This window comes from Urocampus carinirostris, chromosome 3 (assembly GCF_059441175.1).
Source record: "Urocampus carinirostris isolate Australia breed hairy pipefish chromosome 3, RoL_Ucar_1.0, whole genome shotgun sequence".
Lineage (NCBI taxonomy): Eukaryota > Metazoa > Chordata > Actinopteri > Syngnathiformes > Syngnathidae > Urocampus > Urocampus carinirostris.
In genome coordinates this window covers 67,534,813-67,554,098 of record NC_142351.1, presented here as the reverse complement: position 1 = coordinate 67,554,098, position 19,286 = coordinate 67,534,813, and the positions used below count along the sequence as shown (strand labels likewise).

Genomic DNA, 19,286 nt, shown 5'->3' with positions numbered 1-19,286 from the left:
GAAGCTGGAGTCCAGGTATCAAAAGCCACAGTTCACAGACGTGTCCGGGAAATGGGCTACAATAGCCGTATTCCCATGGTCAAGCCACTTCTGAACTCAAGACAACGGAAGAAGCGTCTGACTTGGGCTATGGAGAAGAAGCACTGGACAGTTGCAGAGTGGTCCAAAGTCCTCTTTTCAGACGAAAGCAAGTTTTGCATTTCATTTGGAAGTCAAGGCGCCAGAGTCTGGAGAAAGGCTTGAGAGGAGCAAAATCCAAGTTGCTTGAAATCCAGTGTGAAGTTCCCACAGTCAGCAATGGTTTGGGGAGCCATGTCAGCTGCTGGTGTTGGTCCACTGTGTTTCATCAAGTGCAGAGTAAATGCAACTGTGTACACCAAGAGATTTTAGAGCACTACATGCTTCCATCTGCTGAAAAGCTCTATGGAGATGAGGATTTCATTTTCCAGCATGATCTGGCACCTGCCCACAGTGCCAAAACCACCAGTAACTGGTGCACTGACCATGGCATCACTGTCCTTGATTGGCCTGCTAATTCCCCTGACGTGAACCCCATCGAGAATTTGTGGGGTATAGTTAAGAAGAAGATGAAAGACATCAGACCTACAAATGCAAATGAGCTGAAGGCCGCTATCGAAGCATCCTGGGCATCAATAACACCTCAGCAATGCCACAGGCTGATTGCCTCCATGCCACGCCGGATTGATGCAGTAATCCGTGCAAAAGGATTCCCAACCAAGTACTGAGTGCATCAATGGACATTTTCAAATGTTTGATTTAGTTTTGCTGTTATAAAATTATTTTTTTACTTGGTCTGAGGAAGTATTCTAATATTTTGAGATAGGATTTTTGAGTTTTTTTCAGCTGTAAGCCAAAATCAGCAATATTCAAATAATAAAAGGCTTGAAATAGTTCAGTTGATGTGTAATGAATCCAGAATGTATGACATTTTTGTTTTTTTAATTGCATTACAGAAAATAAAGAACTTTATCACAATATTCTAATTTTCTGAGACAGTCCTGTAAGCAATTTGGAGGAGAGCGGAAAACCATGCCGCTGAAAACGTCAGGGTTGTGGGTGCATGCCTCAGTTGCCGTTTTGCAGCCAAAGTAATGCACCAATAACAGTAGCGGCGCTGCAACGGCGGAAAAAATAATACGTTTGACTACCCTGTTACTGGTAAAATTGGCGCCGTTATGTAACAGAGTTACTTATATCAGAGTTATTCCCAACACTGAAACAATAGGACAATTTAACTTGGCGATCCCCCTTTAGAACGGATTAATGTCGTATCCTGGGGGTCTACTGTACTTTTGTGACTAATGGGGCTTATAATTTATATTTCAGATAACTGCTTCATATCCAGTCCAAACAAATATTAGATTGCTTTATTATTTTATAATGAAACAAGATCAAAAAAGTAAAAGTGTATCATGCATGTTGTTAAAAAAACACCAACGGCAAACCCACAATTAATAAAAAGAATGACAGCATAATGTAGTGTATTTTGGACCTAATGTGCATAAAACCAAAAATGTTTTCTCTACCTCTGTGCTATGCATCCATAAACGTAGTGTCCCATTGATCCCATTACTCAACTATCAGATGCCAAATCTTCTAATGGCATTACATGTAGCAGAAGTACCTATGATGATGCTCACTAATGAGAGCTGAGCAGATACCTTACTGGAAACACGCTTCCCCTTTGCACAGAAAAGCCCTCCAGCTTAATGGACTCAGTATTGAGTGTCGGGGAAAGTCACGTTTATTGACAAAGGGCTTTTAACAAAAGCAGGTAGCTGCAAAGTGAACTGCAGCATAGCAAAGGATGTAAATACATCTCAATAGGGATGCACTTGTTGCATTTCTAATAGGTAAGTGTTAAGGATATGACAGAGTGTGCAGTTTCCTCATGTGTGAGAAGATAAGCAGGACATTGTGGTTCAGTCTTTAAGAATATTTATTCTTAACAGCAAGCAAACAAGAACATGGCTCTATCCAATCCAACATGGCAATCAACAACCAGCAAAACGAAACAGGGTGCGTACGTAATGACGTCACTCAATAGAAAACGTATTACCGCAATTTCACGAGTAAGATTGCTATAAAATTGACAAATCTTAACACCCCCACTCGCTCTTAGCTCTGTGGATTGCTTTTGGAACACAATCAAAAGAAAAAAAAAAAAAAAAATATATATATATATATATATATATATATATATATATATATATATATATATATATATATATATATATATATATATATATATATAAATAATAAATAAATAAACATTGACAATTACGTTTTTCCTTCACACATGTAAACAAAAATCTTGTACACATGTGCCAAACAAACCCTGAGCAAACGTTTTTGATTTTAACTTAGTAGCTGGCTTTGTCATTACATCAGCTATAATTTGCTCAGTAGGACAATATTGGATTTCAAATATTTCCAATATTTTGATATCATATTTCTTTTGTGACATTTTGACCTGACCATACATTTGGCTGAAATCAATTCCCAGGAAATGTTTTAATTTTCCCAGATCTTTCATTTTGAATTTTTCCGTCAACATAATTTTTACACTGTTAAGTACTCTCATTACTGGTTGCAATGATGGGATCATCAACCCATACCAATAAGATCACTTTTTTGTTGTCTTTCTCCCTTGTATACACACAGTGGTCTGCTGGATTTTGAACAAAACCATTTTCAATGACACATGTATGTAACATGACATTCCAGTTTCGATCTGATTGTTTTAAACCGTAAAGAGATTTGTACAGTTTAGACACATGTTTCTCACCATTTTCTGATCTTTTCTCATAACCTTGTGGTTGCTCTTTATACAGTTCACAGTCAATTGGTGCATGTAAATATGCTGTTTTCACATCCATCTGGTGCAGGATTAAGTTTTCCTGTGCTGCCTTTTGCATTATCACCCTAACACAGGGGTGTCCAAACTTTTTGCAAAGGGGGCCAGATTTGGTGTTTAAAATGTAGGGGGGCCAACCTTGGCGGACGTTCTTTACATATAACAGTAATTAATTTAAATACATTTCAGCGAGCCGTTCTGTGTTTCACATTTGCTTTTTTATTTTAATTTCAGCTATCTTAAGCATATGTTTTGGTTCATTTGAAACATGCATGTCAAAATTCAATTGACATTGAAAATTGAAATTAAATATTCACTTAACTTCACTTTTTTTGTAACAGTTGAAGAGAAGTAATTGTACTCTTCGGTGCAAATTACATTTGAAACATAAAAAAAAAAAATCTCACCAGGGCAGTTTAATATTTACAGAATTTTTAAACACAATAACAGATAAATTGTCGTATCAACAAGTGCAGGGCTAATTTAAAATATGACAGTAACTATAAATGTTGATTGGCACACCTCTCTCTCCCTCTCGCTTGGCGACCCGGGGACAGGACGCACGGTGGTGATGTGCGCACTAGCGGTGTAGCGCGCTCTGTGCGTAGGTTACAGTCCAACCCTGCAGGCTTTCACTCCAGAATAATAAACAAACATAACCCCCCTCAATGAAAAATGATGACTTTTCCGCATTAGTGTGATGGGTGAAACTGAGATCTGGAGTGCAGGACAAAGACCGGGTCTGGCTCAATGGCAGTAGTATTGATGCGCAAGATGTCTTGTAAGTGAGAGTCTAATAGCCGTGTCCTCATATGGCTCTTATTTAAGTTCATAACCGAGAATGTCTTCTCACATAAATACGTCGACCCAATCCGTAATTATCCCAGAAATTTTATTCCACGGGAGTTTCATGTTATCCACGGCAGCGCAAACAGAGGAGAATAAATCTGTTCCTCTTGTTTGTTTTTTCAGGCTCTGTAGGTCAAGTAGTTCTTCAGTAATAATCATTTCGTTGTCCACTCCTCTCAAAAAAAATAAGTAACTGAGCAGTGTCAGTGTCAGCTTTCGTCACAAGCTAGTGAAAAAAGGTCAAAGTCCTTTCCTCTGACTCCCAATTGTCTTTTGATGTGCGATGACACCTCCTCAATCCCAAGCTAGCTAAAAAGATGTTTCAGTTTCTCGCTGCGTTCATTACCTGTGATCTTGTCATATGCGTCAGCATGTTTTGTTTGGTAATGTCGCTTCACATTGAACTCTTTAAAAACAGCCACTGTCTCTTTACAAATGAGGCTGACACAGTTATTACGTATTTCAGTGAAGAAATAGTCCAATTTCCACCCATCCTTGAACCGTCGGCCCTCGCAGTCAACTTTCCTCCTTTTGTTAATTGCCCCCATTTTAGAAAATTGGAGGTCCTCATACTAATTTGCTGTTCCTATTCGAGCCTCTAGATGGCAGCACTCAGAACATGCAGGTAAAAGCGCTGCTGCTCACTGTATTACACAATTCTACACGCGGGCCAGGCGTTATTGTTTTTATGACAGAGGCTGCGGGCCGGATGAAAATTGACCACGGGCCGCATTTGGCCCCCAGGCCGGACTTTGGACATGTCTGCCCTACATTTCTGCAGAGCTTTCATCCTAAAGTTTAATTGAACAACACCGAAGAAACATCACTCTGACAATGAAATGTAGTAAAGCTTAAATTTATTTTTTCCGTTTAGAAAACTTAAAATATAGCCATTAGTAGCTAAACCCCTGGTAACAAAAGTGAGTACACCCTTTAGTAAGTTCCTGAAGTTCAATATATTGAGTGGACACCATGATTTTACAGAACCACTTTAATCATCCAGGCCATGGATTTCACCAGAGCCTCACAAATTGCCAATGAAATGCTCTTCCACTCCTCCATGACAACATGACTGAGTTGTGGGATATTTAAGATCTTGTGTTTCTCCACCTTACACTTTAGGATGCCTCAAGAGTGTTCTATTGAATTTACATTTGGAGAAATGTTTGACAAGTTCATCCCCTTTACGCTTAGCCCCTTTAGAAAAGCATTGGCTATACTAGAATTCTTTTTGGAGTCATTGTCAGGCTGGAACATTGCCCTGCGACCTAGTTTCTGGAGGGAGACCTTGACATTCCCAACACGATGCTTGACTTTCGGCATGACACAAACACATTTGTACTCCTATCCTGATTGCCGCCACACATGCTTCACACCATCTGAGCCAAAATAATAAAATATGTGTCTCATCAGACCAGAGTATAATTTTCCAGTAAGCTATGGCCTTTGTTGACATACAGACGCTCCCCTACTTATGACCATTCGACTTACAAAAAACGGTAGATTTGATCATTTCTTTCGGGATGTTGAAAAATATCCGGACATTGCTGTAAGTTAGATTTTGTGTTGGGTGCACCTTTTTCCGACTACAGGGCAGCACTGTATGCTTCTTTCCGCCGCTACTGGAATGTGGTGTTGTAAGAGGCCACCCAGCATCTACCTCGAAGAAGACATCCGGCTTCCTAGTTCGTGTGTAAACATTCTATACTGTATGTCCAGCGCGCTAAGAACTTTGACATTTTTTATTGTTTAATATCTCGTGCATCAATTCAATATGGTTGGTGTAAAGTGTATAGAAGAGGCGAGCCGTTTCTTTTGGAATGAAAGTGGAATAAGAAAGCTTGATGCGGTTAAAAAAATGGTTAGATCGCTTTTGTCTCGGCCATTTTCTACCACGGAGGAGGAAGTCGCCTAACCACTAAAGCTAATCTTCCAAAAGTAAGTTAAACTCAACTTTACTTATCTTTATAGAGCATATTATTATGTGAAATGTTTATTTTTTAGTACAAAACAATACAGGTTACCTATACAAGCTTTAAACATACTAATATAAACCTATATACAAAACATAGCCCTGAAATATAGCACTGAAGCAACTTACGAACAAATTCAACTTCCTAACAATCGTCTGGAATCTCGTTAGTAAGTAGGGCAGCGTTTGTACTTCTTTTTCTTTTGTCAAAGTGATGTTTCTTCAGTGATGTTCCATTAAACATTATAACGAAGGTTTTGCGGGAATGTAATGCAACTACACCATCCCCTTATATTAGACCAGGAGTCCCAAAACTTTTTCCTGTGAGGGCCACATAACTTTTCCCTTCTCTGATGAGGGGCCGGGTCAGTTTGTAACAGAAAAAGTGTGATGATTGCAGGAGTGGATAAAAGGAAAAATTTATAGTTTTCCAGAAAGCCACAACCAAATAACCCTTTCTGGATTCTTCACATAACAAAAGTCAGAAAATAAATAACACTATTAATGAAATAAATAATAACCAAATAACCCTCTCTAGGCTCTTCACCCAAAAAAAATCCAGGAAATAAATAACACTATTTATGAAATAAATAATAACCAAATAACCCTCTCTGGGTTCTTCACAGAAAAAAAGTCCATGGAACATAAACTTTCTGTTGTGTCGTGCACACTCTTAACAGGTCCAAGTTCAGCTTAGTTGTCAGAGCAGAATATCTTACTTAAATGAGTCATATGAGCAGTTCTTGTGTTCCTTCCTTATAATCCTTTAGTAGGTTCCAGTAGGCTTGTAGACATCGTTGTTTGCAGCTCTCTCTCTCTTTCTCATCAACTTCCCTGTGAAAACCACCAAGCAAGCAGGCTGAGAAACTGAACAAAGTGATATAGGACCTACACAGCACAATCAGTACCACTACCATTCTGAAATATGGTTGTGGAGATGGATTTTATCCCAGTAGATTTTATTATGATTATATTTGTTTGTACTCAGAATGACTCATTCAAGTCAGAAAAGTGAGCTTACCTTTGTATGTTCATCAGTGTGAACTGTGGGCCTGCATCTGGCTGGTGAGAAGTTGAATGTCAGGTTCCATTCTAGTCACTGCGTGTCTCAAACACTGATGCAGATGTTCCTCTGTCAATCTTGATCTCATTGGAGTTTTCAGCAGTTTCGTGCGTGAAAAGGTTTGCTCGCAGATATACGTGCTGCCAAAAAGTGTTGCATGTTTCTGATGTTAGGGAACCTGTCGTCTGGGAGGGCGGCATAGAAGTCAATCAGACTGTTGGGCTTGAATCTGTCTTTCAGAACATCACAGTTCCGTAACTCGGCCAACTCAAACTGATAAGAAGGCTGGGCTTCATCAATGTCGGCAACAAATGGGTTCTGGAAAAGACGGATTTCTTTTGCATAAACATGTAGTTCACAGAATCGCACACCGAACTCCGCCTTCAGCTTCCACACACTTTTCAGCTGGAAACGGGACCGCTGGGTTCTCTACAGAGAAGTTTTGTGTAAAAGGGAGAAGGATGAAGCTGTGTGTGGTGTCGTGTAATACACTCCCCTTCTTGCGGTGTCGCTGTATACTAATGCGCAGCCTTGTACTTGAGCTTGAGAACTACCGAGGAAGAAGTTAAGAAAACACTCTATGAATGTACCGTCCGTGCCTGTCTCTGAATCCGACTACAACCCAACTACATACACAACATATTGGCGACGAGGATGACTTGGATCGGAATCTCACAACCCCTTGCTTTGCTTGAAACCCCGGGTGAGCCTACAATGTTGTACATCACGTGGATTCAGATGTTCGAAAATTACCTGCTAGCATTGACTGCTAACGAAATGCCAACATCGAAGGTAAACCACTGAAAACCTTCTTCACTGAGTTTTTACAGACTTACAGAGCTACACCACATGCCGTGACTTCAGTATCCCCCGCTGAACTGTTGCATGGTAGACCACTGAATACAAAGCTTCACATCACAGGTCTTCACTCCATGCGTCCCACTGCTGACAAAGGCAACATGCTACAAAACATACAAAACAAACAACGGAAGTCAAAATGATACACCGACAAACGTCGCGGTGCAAAATCACCCAGCTTCCAGATTGGCTCTGCGATTTGCATCCGCAAACCTGGAATCATTGCCAAAGGACACTCAAAGTTCACCAAGCCACTGACAGTGGTAGCCCAAAAGGGTCCAGCCACTTATCTGCTGTCTGATGGAAAGGTGTGGAATGCTTTCCACCTTGCCCATTCTTCCACCTGTGCTGCTGCTTCAGCGCCTCAGCCTGCTGATGCTGATGCTTGCCTCCTGCCAAGCAACCAAGGTGCTGAGCCACCTGAACCTGAAACTGTGCCCTCACCACATCCCTCTCCGAGTGCACAGAGAATACGACATGCTCCTGCATGGCTTCAAGATTATGTGACTTAAAAAAAAAAAAAAAAAAAAAAGATACAGAAAAGATGTGGTGATGTTTAAAAAAAAAAAAGACATGATGAATGTTAATTGTTTAAAAAATTGTCATGTTTGTTTATGATGTGATCTTCATACAGTCTGCTTACGTTTACAAGGTTTACACACTTTTGCTTACCGAATTTGACAGTATAGTTCCTTACAATATTGCTTACCTTTGATAAATATTTACCTCTAATCTGGTAATGAATATTGAAATGTATGTTTTCTATATGCTCATACTTACCGAAGAGTTATTGCGTATTTCAGATTAATGCTACTGTTTGTGTCCTATTCTAACAAAAATGAATATGTGGTGTCGTGTAATACACTCCCCTTCCTGTGGTGTCGCTGTATACTCTCTGTATAAGTACAATGCGCAGCCTTGTACTTGTGCTTGAGAACTACCGAAGAAGAAGTTAAGAAAACACTATGAATGTACCGTCCGTGCCTCCTCTGAATCCGACTACAACCCTACTACATACACAACACTGTGCTTTTTCACTCGTCCCAAAAGCAGCTCTAGTTTCACCTCAAATGCACACTCGTTAAATCAAGTGAGGTCCCTTTTAACATATAAATACAAAATAACATTGCCATCAATTGGTACTCTTCAAGAATCATTTAACAAAAACCCCATAACTCTACCTTCCAAAACAACTCACTTTGTGTTATATCGTAACCAAATATACATATTAACATCACAGTACACGCTTAACCCAGTCCCGCATAACGTAGCATACCTCACTCTGTTGCTTATGCTAACGGACGACTCACTCGTACTATTTCACTTTTTGTAAACTACAGACATCACAAACACCCTTTACAAACATATTTTCACATATGATCCTCCTCACGGTAAGTGTGTTACCAGTATAAACATCTCACCTACAAAATAGATGGTAAATGTTAGTCTCACACGACACCATTAACTTGTTGACATTAAGAGTGATTTATTAAATCACGTGAGGTCCCGTGAGACTTGCCCCAAACACCCTTCTCTGACCTGTGAGACTATGTCATCTAGTGGTGATATAATGGTACTTTGTAGTGGGTTTTACATAATTCACCCACGGAACCATTGTTTAGTTAGCGAGTTCCTAGGGGGACTCTTAATTCGGCCGGCTCGAGCCACTCTCGTGTTTGTTTTGTGATTGCAAGTTTAAATGTCATTAAAGCAGCTTTCGTTGGCACCTTTGTTTGACACTCTGCCTACGACTCCCGTCTCTGCTCGCTACATTGGTGACCCCGACGTTAGTCTCGTGGAAGTTTCCGAGGCTGTGCATAATACTGAGCATACCGTCATGGCATACGCGCCCGTTCTCAAGCTCCCCGAGTTCTGGGAGTCATCGGCGTTAACGTGGTTCGCACAAGCAGAGGCTCAATTCGCCCTGCACGGAATCACTAATGATGACTCTCGCTATTACCACGTGGTGTCTGCTTTGGGGAGCTCAACTGCAGCCAGAGCGGTGAGTTTCATCACATCCCCTCCTGAACTGGATAAATATAAGGGACTGAAGGCATATCTCCTCAGAATCTTTGAACTGTCGCGTTCCGAGCGTGCTCGACGCCTCCTTGCTATTCAGGGCTTAGGAGACAGTAAGCCATTGGATCACATGGAAATTATGTTAAACTTGCTTGGCACCGAAGAGCCAAATTTTCTTTTCATTGAACTGTTTCTGCGTCACATGCCGCCCCATGTCCAGACGGCGCTTGCGAATACAACCATTACAGATCCGCGTGCATTGGCAGAGGAAGCGGACCGGTTTTTCCTGGCCACGCATAGATACATACATGAGGTGCTGGCCCCTACACGCACCTACACACCATCAAGTGCGACGCCCCCAGCCAGCAAGGCACGCGCGGCCACTGACGATCAGAAGGTGTCAGGTCTGTGTTACTACCATGCACGTTTTGGGTCCAAGGCCAAGAAGTGCCGTCCCCCTTGCACCTCCAACGCGACGGGAAACTTCAAGGCCTGCACTCTGTAGCGGCCGTGAGTGCAGGCGCAAGAAACCGGCTACTGTTCATCCGGGACGCCATCTCCGGCCAAAAGTTCTTGTGTGACTCCGGCGCCCAGAGGAGCGTCCTCCCTGCCAATGTGGACGATGTGCGGGGGGGAACACATGGACCTCCATTAACTTCTGCCAATGACACCCCCATCCGCACATAGTCAAGTCAAGTCAAGTCAAATTTATTTATATAGCCCTTAATCACAAAAATGTCTCAAAGGACTGCACAGGATTACAGTTACAAAATTACACAATTACCTGATCTTAAACCAGCATGCGGGCAAGGAAAACTCAAAAACCTCAGTGTGAGGAGAAAAGAGAAACCTTGAGAAAGGACCTCACATGTGGTAATCCCCCTTCCAGGATTGACCAGGGTGAATTACAATTAGCATTACTGTACACATAATAGTAAACATAAGGTAAGATGTTGAAAATGTCCGGAAAGTGCATGACATCAACGACGCCCCCAGCCTGCAAACCAGTCCAGAAAGTCTATGACGGCCACGACGCTGCCTCCCGTCTCTGCCAGCTGGTAAATGCAGGGTTGACATGCTGCAGGTCAGACGCCGGTCCGCTGACCCATCCCAAATCATCCTTCTCCTTCGTATCAGCCAGGCAGGCGTCGGAAAAAGACAGGACAAAACAGAATATGAGGTGGGCATCAATCATATGCTTTGGAATAGAAGTGTGTCTTAAGCCTCGATTTAAAAACTTCCGTTGAGGTTGCAGATCTTATCTCCAGAGGCAGGGCGTTCCATAACACCGGGGCACGGATGGAGAACGCTCTCGAGCCCGCAGACTTCTTGGCTCTCGGAGTCACAAGTAGACCGGCATTTTTCGAGCGCAGACTCCGTGCAGGAACATAGGGGGAAATCAAATCGGAGAGATAAGAGGGTGCAAGCCCATGCAAACATTTATATGTTAATAAGAGAACCTTAAAGTCACATCTTAAGTGGACTGGGAGCCAGTGCAAGTTGGCCAATACAGGAGTAATATGCTCAAACTTTTTGGTCTTAGTCAAAAGTCTAGCTGCCGCATTCTGAACCAGCTGCAAACTTTTTAATGCTAGACATCGGGAGACCAGAAAGCAATACATTACAAGCCGAGAAGTAATAAACGCATGAATTAAAATCTCTGCATCCGATTGGGACAGCATCGAACGAATCTTCGCAATATTACGGAGGTGGTAGAAAGCTATTCTAGTAATATTTTTCACGTGTAACTGAAACGACAGATTAGGATCAAATATAACACCTAGATTTTTGACCGAGTCACTATGGGTGATATTACATTTGTCTAGGTTCAGGGTAGTGTTTGAAAACAACTGACGACAGTGAGCTGGACCAATAATCAACATTTCAGTTTTTTCTGGGTTAAGGCGTAAAAAATTATTTGACATCCATCTTTGAATCTCAGTAAGGCAAGCCTCCAGATTTCTAAAACTTAAATGTCCAGTTTTTTCCAGTGGCACATACAGTTGAGTGTCATCTGCATAGCAATGGAAACTAATATTATACTTGCGGATAATGTCACCAAGCGGGATCATATAAATACTAAAAAGAAGGGGGCCAAGTACAGAGCCTTGAGGAACACCACAAGGGACATTAGATTGTTTAGAGGTCAGATTGCCATAGTTAACACATTGCATCCTGTCTGACAGGTAGGACCTAAACCACGAGAGTACAGTTCCTGAGATACCAATGCGTTCTAGACGAACCAATAATATGTTGTGGTCGACCGTATCAAAAGCAGCGCTGAGATCCAGCAGCAGTAACATTGATGAGGCACCAGAATCTATTGTTAAAAGGAGATCATTGGTTACTTTAGCAAGGGCTGTCTCAGTAGAATGATTTGCCCTAAATGCTGACTGGACAGTTTCAAAAAGGTTATTTTCTGACATGAAGTCATTTAGCTGCTGTGCAACGACCTTTTCAAGTACTTTCGCAAAAAATGGCAGATTTGACACTGGCCTATAATTACCTAGGCTTTCAGGGTCAAGGTTAGGTCGCTTAAGCGTGGGTTTAATGACGGCAGACTTGAAGGCTACAGGAACAATACCCGAGGATAGCGATATATTAATAATATTTAAAACTGATGGTCCTAAGATCCCAAACAGATCCTTCACCAGTGAAGCTGGAAACGGATCAAGCAGGCACGTAGTTTGTTTGGCCCTACTGACCATCTGTGTTAGATTATCAAGGGACAAATCATTGAAACTGGAGAATGTTTCTGAACAACCGCTGACAGAGTCCATACCTAGCACCTCCACATCTTTGATATAGGAGGAGGAAACAGAGCGTTCTTTTAAAATTTCATTCCTGATTAGTTGAATCTTTTTATTAAAAAAATCCATAATGTCATTAGCAGAATAAGTGCAACCATTTGGGTTAAGTTGTTGTCTGGTAAGTTTCGCCACTATGTCAAACAAAAATTTCGGATTATTCTTATGTTCAACAATAATCTTAGAGAAATACGAAGCTTTAGCTGAGGCAAGAGCTACTTTATATTTCAGCAAACTGTCACACCAGGCCAGTCGAAAAACCTCCAGCTTAGTAGTGCGCCATTTTCGTTCAATTTTTCTGCAACTTTGTTTGAGTAACCTAGTTTCTTCAGTAAACCAAGGTGTATTCTTCTTGGGTCGGAATTTATACTTTAGGGGCGCCACAGAATCAAGCACATTTACCAAAGCAGTATTGAAGTTGTTTGTAAGTGAGTCAACAGACCCAGTGTACGAAGGGAAGGCTGCAGTTACCGTAGGTAATAATTCTTTTAAGGCTAACACCGTTTTAGGGCGGATATTGCGACTGCTAAAGCCTAAATTTTCCTTATCACAGTAAACATTAAACAGCACCTCACATTTAACAAAATAGTGATCAGAGATGGCATTAGGATACGGTAACACTGTAACATTTGAGGCTACTACGCCACGGGTCAGGACAAGATCTAGAGTGTTCCCATCTTTATGAGTGGGCACATCAACTATTTGATTGAAACCAAATGTATCAATCAGTGACTTAAATGCAATTGCAAGTGAATTTGATGGGGAGTTTATGTGAACATTAAAATCACCAATAATTACAACATTGTCCGCATAAGTTACTAAGTCTGTTAACAGTTCCGAAAATTCATCCAAAAAATTTGAGTATGGTCCAGGTGGGCGATACACAACAACTAAATAAATTGGTGTTGACATTAAGGACCTCATAACAAGTGCTTCAAACGTTTTAAAACTAGTAGGGGTATTAGAAGTAAATTTCAACCTATCTTCCGATATAAGAGCAACACCTCCACCTTTTTTGCATGGTCGTGCCAAGTGCGAACTCACAAAGTTAGGGGGAGAAGCCTCATTTAACACTACAAACTCATTTGGTTTTAACCAGGTCTCACAAAGGCCAATAAGGTTAAGATTGTGTTCATTAATAAGGTCATTGACAAGTAAAGCTTTGGAGGCTAGTGATCTAATATTAAGAAGGCCAAGCTTCAGCACTGTGGACTGAGCTGAAACCTTTCGCGAGTTTTGAACCTTAATGGCAACCTTAGTGGTAACCACCACATGATTAGACTGCCGGTCCCGGGTCTTGTGCCTTGCATGACGGCAGATGCGGCCCGAATTCCATACCACAGGAATATTGTTGACAGGTGGAGTAGCAGGATGACTATTGGTAGAAAATAATGTTATTTCTTCTCCCTCCTCACCTAACAAGGGAGAAACAGAGGTAAGAAGCACAGAAGAAGATGCTATAGAAGAGTATAAATCAGGGTGTATGGTGCAGTCAGTAGAACGCTCTAAACTACAAAAACTATGTGAATTGCATGAATCTAGCATAGCGCTAGTTAGCTCTAGCATTACAGACTCCACACCCATGGTAACAGGTTCACTAATCACCTGTGACCTGGCCTGCACTAGTGTACCCTGTCATGGAAGGCTTAAACAGTAATCTATATTTTTAGAAAGAGTGAGAGCACCTTCCCAGTTAGGGTGAAGGCCGTCTCTCCTCAGCAGGTCAGGTCGGCCCCAGAAAGCAGGCCAGTTATCCACAAACCTAAATCCCTTCTGATTGCAAAAACTTGCCAGCCACCGGTTTAGCGAGACTAGTCTGCTAAACCTCTCATCATTGCCTCTCGCAGGCAAGGGGCCAGAGACAATTACTCGATGCCGACTCATCTTTCTGGCGAGATTACAGGTCCTAGCAATATTTTTTTTGTAATCTCAGATTGTCTCATTCTAGTATCATTAGAGCCGACGTGAATGACTATATCGGTGTAGCTAGCCCTGTCCTGGTGTCTAGGTTTGCTCGTCAGCTCCCTCAAATTAGCCTCAATGTCGGGTGCTCTGGCCCCAGAAATACACATAACCGTGGCTGGGGTGCAAAGCTTTATGTTACGGGTGATGGAGTCACCTATAACTAGAGTGTGGGAGCCAGTAGACCTGGGTGGAGTGGGACTAGCTAGGGGGCTGAACTTGTTATGCGTCTGAATTGGCTCACCGCGATTAGCATGCCGTTTAGGGCTAGTGCTAAACGGACTAGCAGGTTCGCTACAACCCACGCTAGCAGTGGTGTCCGAGGCACCTAACATTTTCCGTTTAAACTGCTCTAGCTCACGGACACGTCCCTCTAGAAGGGCTACTTGCCTACGGACACGGGAGCAACCTTTACAGCAACCCATACTCACTTGTAAGCGTTGGATGCCAAAGAGCGTCTTAGCAGCCGTGGGAGGGGATGCCCTTCAACAACGATCGGCAGCAGCTTCCGACTGTAAAACAATTGTGCGCGGCACTTACCTTGCGCCAATCGTCCGAGATGCTTACCCGAAACTTTTCAGCTGTTCAAGATAAAAAGTCACAATCCAGAATTCTGCTATAGTAGGAATCTGAAAACAATCTCGTAGACGCGACGACGTGAGCAACACAAAATTCCCGCCACTCGATCATACGGGACACGGACAGTGGACGTGTGTTTTGGGGGTCAGCAGTTTACATGGGACTTAGTCACTGCGGATATTGCTTTTCCTCTTCTTGGTGCAGATTTTCTGTGTGCCAATGGATTACTCGTCGATGTGAAAAATGGCCGCCTCGTTGACGCATTGAATTTCTCCTCTCTTGCGTGTGTCCGCGACAAAGGGAATTTTGAGGGTCTGTCCAGCTCTCTCTTGGACGGTGATATTTACCACCGGCTCCTCGCTGAATTCCCCAGTCTGGCGAAGCCCACCTTCTCAGCCTCCACGACCAGACATGGGGTTGAGCACCACATTGAGACCAAGGGGCCCCCTGTTCATGCCAGGGCCCGACGACTCAATCCAGACAGACTAGCAGCTGCTAAATCTGAATTTGCGAACATGGAACGTCTCGGCATCATTCGCCGATCAGACAGCCCCTGGGCCTCTCCACTACACATGGTCCCGAAACCAGGCGGTGGCTGGCGCCCATGCGGGGACTATCGCCACCTTAACGAGGCTACCACGCCCGACCGTTACCCAGTCCCGCACATTCAAGACTTCTCTGCACACCTGGCGGGCAAACTTCTCTTTTCCAAGGTGGACCTAGTGCGGGGATACCACCAACTGCCAGTGCATCCCTCAGATATACCGAAGACGGCCGTGATAACTCCATTTGGGTTGTTCGAATTTCTCAGGATGCCGTTCGGACTGAAAAATGCCGCTCAGTCCTTCCAAAGGCTGATGGATTCAGTGCTCAGGGACATGCCTTTTGTGTTCGTCTACCTGGACGACGTCCTTGTTGCCAGCTCCTCAGAAGAGGAACACTTGGAGCACCTCAGAGAACTCTTCACCAAGCTCAGTCAGCATGGCCTGATTATAAATCCCGCGAAATGTGTTTTTGGCGTACCCTCCATCCACTTCCTTGGGCACCTCATCACCAAGGATGGGGCTTCCCCCCTACCGTCTAAGGTAGAGGCTGTCTCTACCTTTCCTCTGCCGCCAACAGCACGGGGCCTAAGGGAGTTTCTCGGCATGGTGACATTCTACCATAGGTTTATTCGCCGAGCCGCTGATGTCATGCGCCCACTCTACGAGGCCCTCAAGGGTCGGTCACCCAATCAAGCTGTTGAATGGACCGCTGAGAGGACCAAGGCATTCGAGGACACAAAAACCGCGCTGTGCCAGGCAGCCATGCTGGCTCACCCAGCTCCCGGAGCCCCAGTCGCACTGACTACAGACGCATCAGACCTAGCAGTGGGTGCCGTGTTCGAGCAGTGGGTTGACAATGCTTGGCAGCCACTCGCCTTTTTTAGTCGCCAGCTGGTCCCCAGAGAACGTAAATACAGTGCATTCGACAGAAAACTACTTGCCATCTGGTTGGCGATCCGCCACTTCCGTTTCATCTTGGAGGGCTGTGAGTTCATCGTCTTTGTTGATCATAAGCCTCTTACGTTCTCCATGTCCAAGATGTCCGAACCGTGGTCCGCCCGCCAGCAGCGCCAGCTGTCATTCATATCGGAATACACGACTGACATCAGGCACATTGCTGGGAAGTCCAACGTGGTTGCGGATTGCCTGTCCAGAGCAACCATCAGCGCTGTGCAATTGGGGCTTGATTATTCCAGTATAAGTGTGGACCAGGCTTCTGATAACGGCATCCAAACGTTCAAGAGCTCAGACACTGGTTTGCGGCTGGAGGAGGTTGCGGTCGGAGACTCAGGGGCCAAGCTTTGTTGTGACCTCTCCATGGGTTGGCCTAGGCCGCTTGTCCCTGCTGGCTGGCGTCGGGCTGTTTTTGAGGCAATACACGGCCTGTCTCATCCTGGCAGGAAAGCATCCATTAAGCTAGTGGCCCAGAAGTTTGTGTGGAAAAGGATGAGAAAGGACGTCCGGGACTGGGTCGACTCATGCGTGGCATGTCAACGCGCCAAAGTGCACCGTCACATCAAGGCCCCATTGATACCATTCGCCATCCCCGAACGGAAGTTTGACCACGTTAACATTGACCTGGTGGGCCCACTGCCCCCTTCACACGGTTTCACTTACCTCCTGACGATGGTGGACAGGACGACCCGTTGGCCTGAAGCAGTTCCGCTGACTTCCACCTCAGCTGTCGATGTGGCCGGGGCGTTCATCGGCACATGGGTCGCCCGTTTTGGACCCCCTGCAGATCTCTCATCTGACAGGGGCGCACAGTTCACCTCCGAGGTGTGGAACACGGTTGCCGAGAGCCTGGGAGTCAAACTTCACCGCACCACTGCCTACCACCCCCAGGCTAACGGGTTGTGCGAGCGGTTCCACCGCTCGATGAAAGCGGCCCTGCGCGCCAGCCTGACCGATGGGGACTGGGTCGATAAGCTACCCTGGGTCATGCTGGGACTGAGGACCGCTCCCAAAGAGGACCTTCAGTGCTCTTCAGCTGAGTTGGTTTACGGTCAAGTGCTGCGGGTGCCAGGTGATTTCATCCCAGACCCAACGACACCCTGGGCTGCATCCAGGGAGAAGTCCATCTTGCAGGGCACTGCATGAGCGTTTGTGCCTATCCCCACATCGCGACACGGCAGGCCAGTTTCACGGGTTCCCTCCAACCTGCGCTCGGCTGGTTTTGTTTTCATTCGCCACGATGCCCACCGCGGACCATTGCGCCCTCCTTATGATGGACCGTTTAAGGTCCTGCAGCATGGTGACAAGACCATGGTCGTGGACATTGGTGGTAGGCCAGAGACTGTCCCCGTGGACAGGGTTAAGCCTGCCCACATGGATATGTCCAAGCCATTGGAACTGGCCCAAGCCCCACGGCGCGGCCGTCCTCCTGCGACACGACCCTCCGGCCCCGTGGGTACCCACTCTGACCCTCCGCCCCCAGCACCTGTGGGCTCTCCAACTGAGTCCACAAGCTCTCACCCCCCCGCTGTTCCAGCTCCTTGTACCCGCAGTGGCCGGGTCAGCGTCCCAACCAGGCACAGAGACTTTGACTATGGGTGAATTCTGGGGGGGCTTGTGTAGTGGGTTTTACATAATTCACCCACGGAACCATTGTTTAGTTAGCGAGTTCCTAGGGGGACTATTAATTCGGCCGGCTCGAGCCACTCTCGTGTTTGTTTTGTGATTGCAAGTTTAAATGTCATTAAAGCAGCTTTCGTTGGCACCTTTGTTTGACACTCTGCCTACGACTCCCGTCTCTGCTCGCTACAACTTCACTTTTTCTGCTTTACAAAAAAACACCAAAATCCCAAAATATAACATTTTAACTTGTCAACAACCCTTGTTGCGCCATATTAAATAAGTACTAACTAATAGTTAATAATGAAAATAGTTCATAACTAAGAAACATTTTATTTAAAAAGTCCAACTTTACTATCAAATACAAATACACATATATCAAAAAAAATATCAAAATGCTTTCTGGTATTGTTCAGGGGGCCGGACAAAATGGGGAGGCGGGCCGTATCCGGCCCGCGGGCCATAGTTTGGGGACCACTGTATTAGACCAACATGCAGGCAAGGGAAAACTCAAAACCTCAGCACGAGGTAAATAAGAAACCTTAAGAAGGGTAATGACAAGAAGTAATCCCCCTTTCAGGATGACCAGGGTCCAATAGGTTTAGCATTTGGTAACAGCACAAAAAGTCGTGTCTTACCGTTACGCTGGAGATTGCTAACAATGTCCGCCTTCCAGTCATAAAATCAGAGGCTAACCTACAGTGCATCCGGAAAGTATTCACAGCGCTTCACTTTTTCCACATTTTGTTATGTTGCAGCCTCATTCCAAATTGTATTAATTGAATCTCTTATCTCAAAATTCTACTCAAAATACTCCATTATGACAATGTGGAAAAGTTTTTTTTTTAAACTTTTTTTTGAATTTATTAAAAATAGAAAACTAAGAAATCACATTTACATAAGTATTCACAGCCTTTGCTTAATACTTTGTTGATACACCTTTGGCAGCAAATACAGCCTCAAGTCTTTTTGAATATGATCCCACAAGTTTAGCTCACCTATCTTTAGGCAGTTTTGCCCATTCTTCTTTGCAATAAGTCTCAAGCTCAGTCAGGTTGGATGGGAGACGTTTGTGCACAGCCATTTTCAGATCTCTCCAGAGATGTTCGATCGGATTCAAGTCTGGACTCTGGCTGGGCCACTCCAGGACATTCACGGAGTTGTTCTGAAGCCAATCTTT

At 44.1% G+C, this 19,286-nt stretch overlaps 1 protein-coding gene across 1 annotated transcript; it reads right to left on the bottom strand.

Moving 5' to 3' along the window:
* Positions 1-12,421: 12,421 nt before the first annotated feature.
* LOC148370530 (uncharacterized) lies at positions 12,422-16,617 on the bottom strand. Its single transcript, XM_088329850.1, has 3 exons — positions 16,555-16,617; positions 12,849-13,700; positions 12,422-12,436 (listed from the first exon to the last, which is right to left on the bottom strand). The coding sequence occupies exons 1-3, from the start codon at positions 16,615-16,617 to the stop codon at positions 12,422-12,424; spliced, it is 930 nt and encodes a 309-aa protein (XP_088185976.1).
* Between the last annotated feature and the right edge of the window lie 2,669 nt (positions 16,618-19,286).

Excerpts from the sequence above, each read along its gene's own strand:
- LOC148370530 (XM_088329850.1), bottom strand. The coding sequence starts at position 16,617 with ATGAATGACAGCTGGCGCTGCTGGCGGGCGGACCACGGTTCGGACATC. Across the intron at positions 13,701-16,554 it reads ACATCTTGGACATGGAGAAC|GTTGCCATTAAGGTTCAAAA; the intron begins GTAAGAGGCTTA and ends GTTACCACTAAG.